At 62.2% G+C, this 8,693-nt stretch overlaps 1 protein-coding gene across 1 annotated transcript; it reads left to right on the forward strand.

Annotated features, from left to right (window-relative positions):
• Positions 1-6,755: 6,755 nt before the first annotated feature.
• Positions 6,756-7,714, forward strand: LOC105557496. The gene is made up of 2 exons (XM_012004745.1): positions 6,756-7,046; positions 7,121-7,714. Exons 1-2 carry the CDS (start codon positions 6,756-6,758, stop codon positions 7,712-7,714), a joined length of 885 nt encoding a protein of 294 aa, XP_011860135.1.
• Positions 7,715-8,693: the final 979 nt, after the last annotated feature.

An 8,693-nucleotide genomic window follows, 5' to 3' on the forward strand; every position in this document is an offset into this window, starting at 1 on the left:
CCCCCGCCTTGACGAGTGGCTCGACCGCTCATGGTCACGGGCGTCCTACAGGACGACGCAGGTGCTCACCGGACACGGCTGTTTCGGTGAGTACCTGCATAGGATAGGGCGCGAGCTAACCGCGCATTGTCACCATTGCGACGGGGAGAGGGACTCGGCGCAGCACACCCTGGAAATTTGCCCAGCCGGGCCCTCTCCAACATCATAGGTGCAGACCTCTCTCTCCCGGCGGTAATTGAAGCCGCCACGGAGAGGGAGGAGGCTTGGGAGGCGTTCTCCTCCTTCTGCGAGCACGTTATGCTGCAGAAGGAGGAGGCCGAACGGATCCGAAGGGGGGAAGCCGACCCCTCTGGCGGATCCCAACGAGGCGGAGCAGGCGTGCCCCAAAGGAGAGGGGCACGCCGACTACCGGCCCACCTAAGGGCCTGGTGATAACGCGGGGAGGGAGCGGCGGACCGTCACGGTTAGCTGTACTCCCTCCCCTGCGACGAACGAACGAGGAGAACTGGCCCGGGAAGGCCATAGGCATAGATCCCATCGAGGCGGAACAGGCGTGCCCCAAAGGAGAGGGGCACGCCGACTACCGGCCCACCTAAGGGCCTGGTGATAACGCGGGGAGGGAGCGGTGGACCGTCACGGTTAGCCGTACTCCCTCCCCTGCGACGAACGAACGAGGAGGAGAACTGGCCCGGGAAGGCCATAGGCACAATCAACGTGCAAGGAAAGGAGTCGGTCCACTTCTAGCGTACGGGTGCCGCTATCGAATAGCCCCGGGGTAGCCCCTGCCTGTCGTAAGAGGCGACTAAAAGGGGAGGCGAAGATGCGATCAGGACCGAATGGGGGTGGGCACGGGCTGGAGACCCGTGACTCACCCGCCCCCAACAACAACCAGGGGGCGCGGCGAGGGGCCTGGTGGCACCCCCGCCGCACATCAAGGCGAAAGAGGAGAATGGCCCTTATCAGGGCTAGAATAAAGTAGGAGAATGGCCCTTGTCAGGGCCGGGCCGGAACTACGGCCACGTGGAGCGCGAAGTCAACGCGCAGCGCGGGGTCACCCGGAAGTAATGCGTCGCAGTACCCGGGTGGCCCCATCAAGCGCAGAGAAGACCACCCCCGGTGGTTTTAGTGCGGTAGGCGTCTCCGTTGCACTACTGGCCTTGGATCGTCAATTGCCCAAGTGCCAGGGAGACGAGTCCCACACACCACCCGTCCCTCTCTCCAGGAGGGGCGGGTGACGGTCCATGAGGATTTCCACCGGGTAAAAAAAAAATGTTATGGTTAGGATAGGTTAAAGCGTGCGCAGCCGAGTACGCAAAAGTGTACCGGCGCACCAGGGAACTCCGGGGGCAAGGTGTTCCGGTCACGGCGAAGGCCAGGAGGCTCCTCGGAGCCCGGGCAAAGAAGGAGACGCGGGAGGAATGGCGAGCGAGACTCTCGGAGCCACGGACTCCAGGCAGGCGCACCGTAGATGCCGTCCTCCCGCGTCTTGACGAGTGGCTGGAGCGCCCGTGGGCGCGGGCCTCATTTAGGACGTCGCAGGTGCTCACCGGGCACGGGTGCTTCGGTGAGTACCTGCGGCGGATAGGGAAGGAACCGAGCGAGAGGTGCCACCACTGTGGCGCGAACAAGGACTCGGCGCAGCACACTCTAGAAGTGTGTCCCGAGTGGGATGCACAGCGCCGAGTCCTTATCAACGAGATAGGCCCGGACCTGTCCCTGCGTGCGGTCGTGGTGGCAGTTACAAGGGATAGGAGGAAATGGGAGGCTTTCTCCTCCTTCTGTAAGCATGTTATGCTGCAGAAGGAGGAGGCTGAGCGGGTGCGACGGGGGGAGACAACCCCCACAGCACAGCAAGGCGGCGGGGGAGCGGGGATCGGAAGGAGAAGAGGGAGAAGAGGAATCCCCGCTCACCTCAAAAAGTGGAGCCTGACCTAAGCGAATGGGTCGGGAATAGGGAACAGTCTCTGGGGAGGGAGGCGGCTGACAGTGAGCAGCTGCCTCCCCCCCCCCGGTGGACTGACTGCGGGCAATAGACCGTAGATTAGGAGTCCTGGGGGGGGGGCGGGGGCGCGGGTTTCGTGGGGCGTCCGACCCCACCCTGAGGGGTGGTGTCGGGTCGCCTGCTGCCTGCGCCCCCGCCTCCCCCCTATCGCCCCATAAAGGGGCAGGAGGAGTCGAGAGCCCTGTGCAAAGTACAGGGCACTCGGGGGTGGGCGCGGGCTGGAGACCCGCGACCCGCCCGCCCCCACAACACCAAGGGGGCGCGGCAGGGACCTGGTGGCACCCCTGCCGCATAACGAATAAAGAGGAGAAGGCCGCATAATGAGGCCTAGGTCTCCCCTCCTAAAGGGGGGACAAAGATGAGCGCGTAACATGCGTGGCGCGGGGGTCATCCGGAGATTTGCGTTGAAGTACCCGGATGGCCCCCCAAAGCGCTGAGGTGGCCACTCCCGGTGGTTTTAGTGAGGTAGGCACCCCATTGCACACTGGCCTCGAGGTGTTAAATACTCGAGTGTCAGGGGGTGAGTCCCACATACCACCCGTCCCTCTCTCCAGGAGGGACGGGTGACGGTCCATGAGGATTTCCACCGGGTCAAAAAAAAAAAGGTTAAGGCGTGCGGGACCCGCTGGAAGAATAGGCCCGAGGTACCCCCTGCCTGGCGTAAGAGGCGTCCTAAAAGGGGAGAGGCGAGGGTCTGACAGACCCTGGGGGTGGGCACAGCTGGGAACTGTGGCTCACCCCGCCCCCAACACCAACGGTGGCGCGGCGGGTGGCCGGGTGGCACCCCCGCCGCAGCGTGGGAAGACTGCCCACGACACGATGAAGGCCCTTACTAGGGCTTGGCCTGTCCATTAAGGCCTAGAGGTGCGCGATAGCTACGCGCGGCGCGGGGGATATTCGGTTGATCTGTGATGGCATTCCCGATATCCCCCAATTAAGCGCAGAGAAGTCCACCCCCGGTGGGTTTAGTGCGGTAGGCACCCTCCGTTGCACGCTGGCTCCGGGTCGTCAATTGCCCGGGGTACAGGGAGGGTGAGTCCCACACACCCCCTCGTCCCGTCCCAGCGGGGCGAGGGGACGGTCCATGAGGATTCCCCCGGGTTACCAAAAAAAAAGGGTTAGGATAGGTTTCCCCCTCGCATCGGGCGCGAGAGGACCGATCGGGCGCGAGAGGACCGCGCAGTGCCAGCACTGCGAGGAGGCGGAGGACTCGGCGCAGCACACCCTGGAGTTCTGTCCGGGGTGGGCGAACGAGCGCCGGGTCCTCACAGACGTAATAGGGGGTGACCTCTCCCTACGGGCGGTGGTAGATGCCATCACCCGGGGAGAGGGAGCCTGGGAGGCGTTCTCCTCCTTCTGTGAACGCGTAATGTCACAGAAGGAGGAGGCAGAGCGAGTAAGGAGGGGGGAGGCGAATCCCCCTCTGGGTTCGCAGAGAGGAGGAAATGGGGGGGCGAGAAGAGGCGCGCGTGGACGGCGCGGCCGAGCAGCCCACTTGAGAGGGCCCTACCTTCAAGGAGGGCGGAGATGACGAAGATACGAGACAAACCTGGGGGGGAGGCGGACCGTTTAAGGTTAACCTTCCCCCCCCCCACGCCCCCTCTCACCCGGGACGCTTATCCCGTGGAAGAGGGGGGGAGAGTAGAAGAAGCCAGCCTGCCTCTGGAAGGCACCAGGCTCAGAAGCCTCCAAGAGGTGAACATGAGGATTTTTGGGGGTTTAAGGCGTCCAGGGCCCGCCTCAAGAATAGGCCTTGGGTATCTCCTGCCTGTCGTAAGAGGCGACTAAAAGGAGTTTACCAGGAAGCCCTCCGGGGCCCCTGGTGGGTGGGCGTGGGCTGGAGACCCACGACCCACCCGCCCCCATCAGCAAATAGGGGGCGCGGCGAGGGGCCGGTGGCACCCTCGCCGCTAATGTAGGAGAAGGCCCTTCTAAGGGCCAGGCCGGAAATCCGGCAGAGAAGAGCGCGAAGTCACGCGCGGCGCGGGGTCACCTGGAGGTCAATGCGTAGCTGTACCCGGGTGGCCCTCAGTAAGCGCAGAGAAGTCCACCCCCGGTGGTTTTAGTGCGGTAGGCGTCTCCATTGCACACTGGCCTTGGGTTGTCAATTGCCCAAGTGCCGGGGAGACGAGTCCCACACAGCACCCGTCCCTCTCTCCAGCGGGGGCGGGTGACGGCCCATGAGGGTTTCCACCGGGTAAACAAAAAAAAAGGTTTCCCCCTCGTGGCAAGCCACCTTGACGTGGTGAGGGGGCTTGTAGGCGAGCGTCTGTCTAGAAACCGCTGTGTGCCGTATTAGGCATCGGCGGTTTCGGTGACGGGCGCTCGCCGACTAAGAGCTTGCCTTTCCCCTGAAAAGGGGAAACAAGGAGCCCGGCGACTCCGGTCTCGGCTGCCTCGATGCGAGTCGAGACAGAACTGAGACCACTCGCCGGTAAAGGATGAGGTACCCCGAGTTCAAACCTCCGGCTTCCGGGGCCGATAGGGGGAGCTTGCTCCACCCACCGGACCGGGTCGTCTCCCCCTCGATCCCATTGCACGTCGGAGTTCCGGCAGGGATCGGGGGGAACCCGGACGAGGGGGCAGGAATCCCAGTTGCCATTGCACGCCGGTGTTCCGGCAGGCGGCTGGGATTCGGAGGGAGGCCACCGTCATCCATTGCACGCCGGTGTTCCGGCAGGAGGCGGTGGCAAGGGGAAGCTCCTCCGTCAACGAACTCGTCGTGGACGTTTTCGCGGGCGGAAGAGAGCCGGACCCCGGAGGCAAACAGGACGTGGTCCTGGCCGAAGGGTGAGCCGGAAGTTGCGGCTTCCCGGCGGTTGGACTGGACGTGGACCGGCCCTTCCGGTGGGAAGAGGCAGACCCTGGGCTGGTCACCCGGGTGGGCTGCCAGATAGGGGGGTGGACGGGGCCGCTCGGACGTCTCCGAGGCGGGGCCCGTCCGCCCGGGGATCCCCGGGGCCGCTGGGACTTATTCCCAGGCGGGGCCCGGGGGTCCGGAGCGTTGGGTGGCAAGTCAGCCACCCAACACCCGCTCGTCGTCGTGAACCTGTCGTGGACATGTCCGTAGACCAAATTGGTGCGGACATGATCAACTTCATTAATGTAGTTGACAAGATTGCCAGAGGTTCCAAGAACCTCAAAGGCACCTTTGTTAAAGAGCTGCGTTCGAGCGCAAACGGGATGCGAGCGGCAACGATAGCGCTCACCTCCAAGGCCACGACACCGGAGGTCAGAAAAGAAAGGGAAGAGGCGGACAAGCTCAGGGAGCGGATCAGGGCGCTCGAGCAACAAGTAGCTGAGCTCACTGCGAAGCTACAGACGCAGGAAAAAACGAATAGGGTACGTTCACGAAATAGGAGGAATAAGACCTACCCAGAGGAGGAAGAAGCGGTGGACGCGATGGTGGTAGACCCACCAGCACATGCAGCACTCGGAAGAGAACGGAACTCAACGCCTGAGAGAAACGGGGAGTTCCCGGCCTTCAGACCTGCAATAGGGGGCAAAAGCAAACGCCTGGAAGAGCCACCGATCGAGGTGGCTATGGAAAATGCCAGGCGCGTCATGGAGAGCGTGTCCATAGAGGCAGTCATCTCAGGTGATCCGCAAGATGTAAGGAGCAACCTCAAGAACCTTGCGGCAAAATGCGAAGACGCCATGGTGGGAATACCGGGAGAACCGGGACAAAAAACCACCGGGAAGAAACTCCCTACAATCACCAACATGACGGTGGTAAGGGAGGCCACGAGGAGTAGGGCCGTGCTGAAAGCTGCCCGAAAGAAGGAGCAGACAGACACTGGAGGAGGACCTGGAGCAAGGAGCACCGCCCCGACTCCAGCAGCTGGTAAAGCGGCGAAAGGAAAGGGCGTGACACAGCCTGCAAAGGGTGTCACGCAGCCTGCACCGCAGAGCCAGCCTGGAAAGGGGCTGCTCCCGGATAGGGATCAGATCCCCTGGACGGAGGTCGTCAAGGGAAGGAAAAACAGAGGACCCAAAGCGGCATCGCAACCCGCACCGTTACCGGCGAGCTCACAGGCAAAGACGAAGTCCGGGAAAAGGGAGAGCAGAGTAGACGGCGGAAAAGAATTGCGGCAGGGACCATCGGCACCCCGGAGCGCGGGGAGAAGGAGGGTCCCGACAACAGCAGCAGTCTCGCTGACATTCCCAAAGGGAATGTACGAGGAAGGCATGAGGACGGTTAGGTCCAAAATAAACCTTGAAGACATCGGGATTGAGGAGTTAAGACCCAGGAGGGGACTCACCGGGGCATTAATCCTGGAAATACCAGGAAAGGATGCGCACGCCAAGGCGGACACCCTGGTGGGGAAAATCAGGGAGGTGGTTGGAGACGCGGAGGGGGTGAGAGTCGCACGCATGGTTAAAATGGTGGAGCTCCGCATAAAGGACCTAGACGACTCCATAACGCAGGAGGAGATAAGAGAGGCCGTGGGAAAAGTGGGCCTGTGCTCGAGCCACGAGGTCAAGGTGAGGCTGATCAGGAGAGCCCCCAACGGCATGGGGACGGCATGGACCCAATGCCCACGGCAAAGAGAGTGGCGGAGAAAGGCCGCATAAAGATTGGGTGGGTAGCAGCACGAGTGGATCTGCTCGAGGCCAGACCGCTCGTGTGCTACAAGTGTCTGGAAAGGGGACATGTCCGGGCACAGTGTAGGAGCAAAGAGGACCGCACAAACTCGTGCTATAGGTGCGGAGAAGAGGGGCATAGGTCGACAGGGTGCACGGCTAGGCCTAAATGCGTGGTGTGCAAGGCCAAAGGACTGCCGGATGCCCACAGGCTGGAGGAGGAGCCTGCCCGCCCGCGTCGAAAAGCGCGATGAGAAAGAACAGGCGGGAGGAGAGGAAGCAACCGGTGGCTTCGGCCCGGAACTCGGAGCCGCCCGGGGACCGAGAGGCGGGAAACCCGATAGACCCAGATATGGGTATCGACGTCGAAGGTCAGGGGTCCCTGGACTGGGACCACACGGACACACCGGCGGAGATGAGAGGGAAAATCGGTGAAGAAGCGCAAACCGGGAAAGACCAGGTTGCGTCAAGAGAAGCAAGTGGCCGAGAGGAAGCCGCAGTACCGGGGCCTTCACGCAACTAAAGATTTTGCAGGCGAACCTGAACCACGCACGACAGGCGCAGGATCTTTTCCTGCATACCCTGGCGGAGCGTGGGTGTGGGGTAGGGGTTATAGCTGAACCCTATAGCATCCCAAACAGCCCTAACTGGGCTGGGAGTGCCGACGGGTCGGTGGCTATAACCTGGCGCAGGACCGGACAACGACACGTCCCTTGGACCAAGGCCAAGGAGGGCGAGGGCTGGGTCATAGTGGAATGCGGCACGCTCAGCATAATGGGTGTGTACTTGAGACCCAGCCTAAGCAGGGCCGAAGTAGAGGAGAGGCTCGACGAAATGGAAAGCGAGCTGAGAGGAGTGCTCCCTGGACCGATCCTGGTCGCCGGGGATTTTAACGTGAAGTCCGCGGACTGGGGTTCCCGGCGGCCGGACGCAAAGGGAGCGGTGATAGCGGCATGGGCGGCGCGACTGGGGCTAAGGCTCGAAAACCGGGGCAACGCGAGCACCTGCGTCAGAGCACAAGGCGAGTCGATCGTCGACCTTGCCTGGACGTCCCCGAAGGCTGCCCGGTGGATGGAGGGGTGGAGAGTAGTGGAAGAGGTGGAGACTCTCGGATCACCTCTTCATTGAGATGACCCTGGTCAGGCCGACAGAGAGGGGAGGCTCGAGAGCGCAGCGTTGCTCGAGGGTAAGATGGCCGGTCAACAAGCTTGATCGTGACATGCTGACGGCACTATTGACGGCGACCGGGGGGGCCCCGGCGCCCCCAGCACAGGACGTAGAAGAGGAGGCCAGATGGCTGAGGGGGACCCTGACCCGAGCGTGCGATGGCGCGATGCCGAGGATCAGGTTCACCCCTAGGAGGAGTGCCTATTGGTGGACTAACGAGATCGCCGATCTGAGGCAAAAGTCCGTACGCTGCAGGAAAGGCGTACAGAGAGCGAGGGGGAAGCGAGTACCACGCGAGCGACTCGAGGCCCTCCTCATCGAATATAGGGAAAGCCGAGACGCCCTGAAGGCCATTCGAAGGGCTAAGGAGCGGGCCTGGAGTGAGCTGTTGGACACGTTGGATGAAGACCCGTGGGGCAGGCCGTACAGACTTGTACTCAACAAGCTCTCGGGCGGCGCCTCTCCAACTGTAGAGTTGCTCAAAACTGACTTCTTGGACCTGGTGGTTAGCACCCTGTTCCCGGAAGGAGAGGAGGGGGAGATATCCGCATGGACCTGGAAGTCGAAGAGGAGTCCCAAGGCTGGACTGACGACATGCACGTAACAGACGAGGAGATCACTCGAGCAGCAAGAAAACTTAAGCCGAAGAAAGCCCCTGGACCAGACGGCGTACCAGGGGTCGTATGGAGAATCGCCTTGGGCGAAATGGCTGGTAGAGTGAGGGCACTATACACGGCGTGTATAAGAGACCAAAAGTTCCCGGACACTTGGAAACAGTCGTGCCTCGTACTGTTGAGGAAGGAGGGAAAGCCTGCGGACCCGCCTGGCGGATACAGGCCGATATGCCTGCTAGATGAGGTGGGTAAGACGTTGGAGCGCGTCATCGCCACCCGTCTAGTCAGGCATATGGAGAGCTCAGGAAAATGCCTATCGTGCAGGC

Source organism: Vollenhovia emeryi, unplaced genomic scaffold (assembly GCF_000949405.1).
Source record: "Vollenhovia emeryi isolate VEMERY1.0 unplaced genomic scaffold, V.emery_V1.0 DF939469.1, whole genome shotgun sequence".
NCBI lineage: Eukaryota > Metazoa > Arthropoda > Insecta > Hymenoptera > Formicidae > Vollenhovia > Vollenhovia emeryi.

Excerpts from the sequence above, each read along its gene's own strand:
- LOC105557496 (XM_012004745.1), top strand. The coding sequence starts at position 6,756 with ATGCGTGGTGTGCAAGGCCAAAGGACTGCCGGATGCCCACAGGCTGGA. Across the intron at positions 7,047-7,120 it reads CGCAAACCGGGAAAGACCAG|GCGAACCTGAACCACGCACG; the intron begins GTTGCGTCAAGA and ends AAGATTTTGCAG.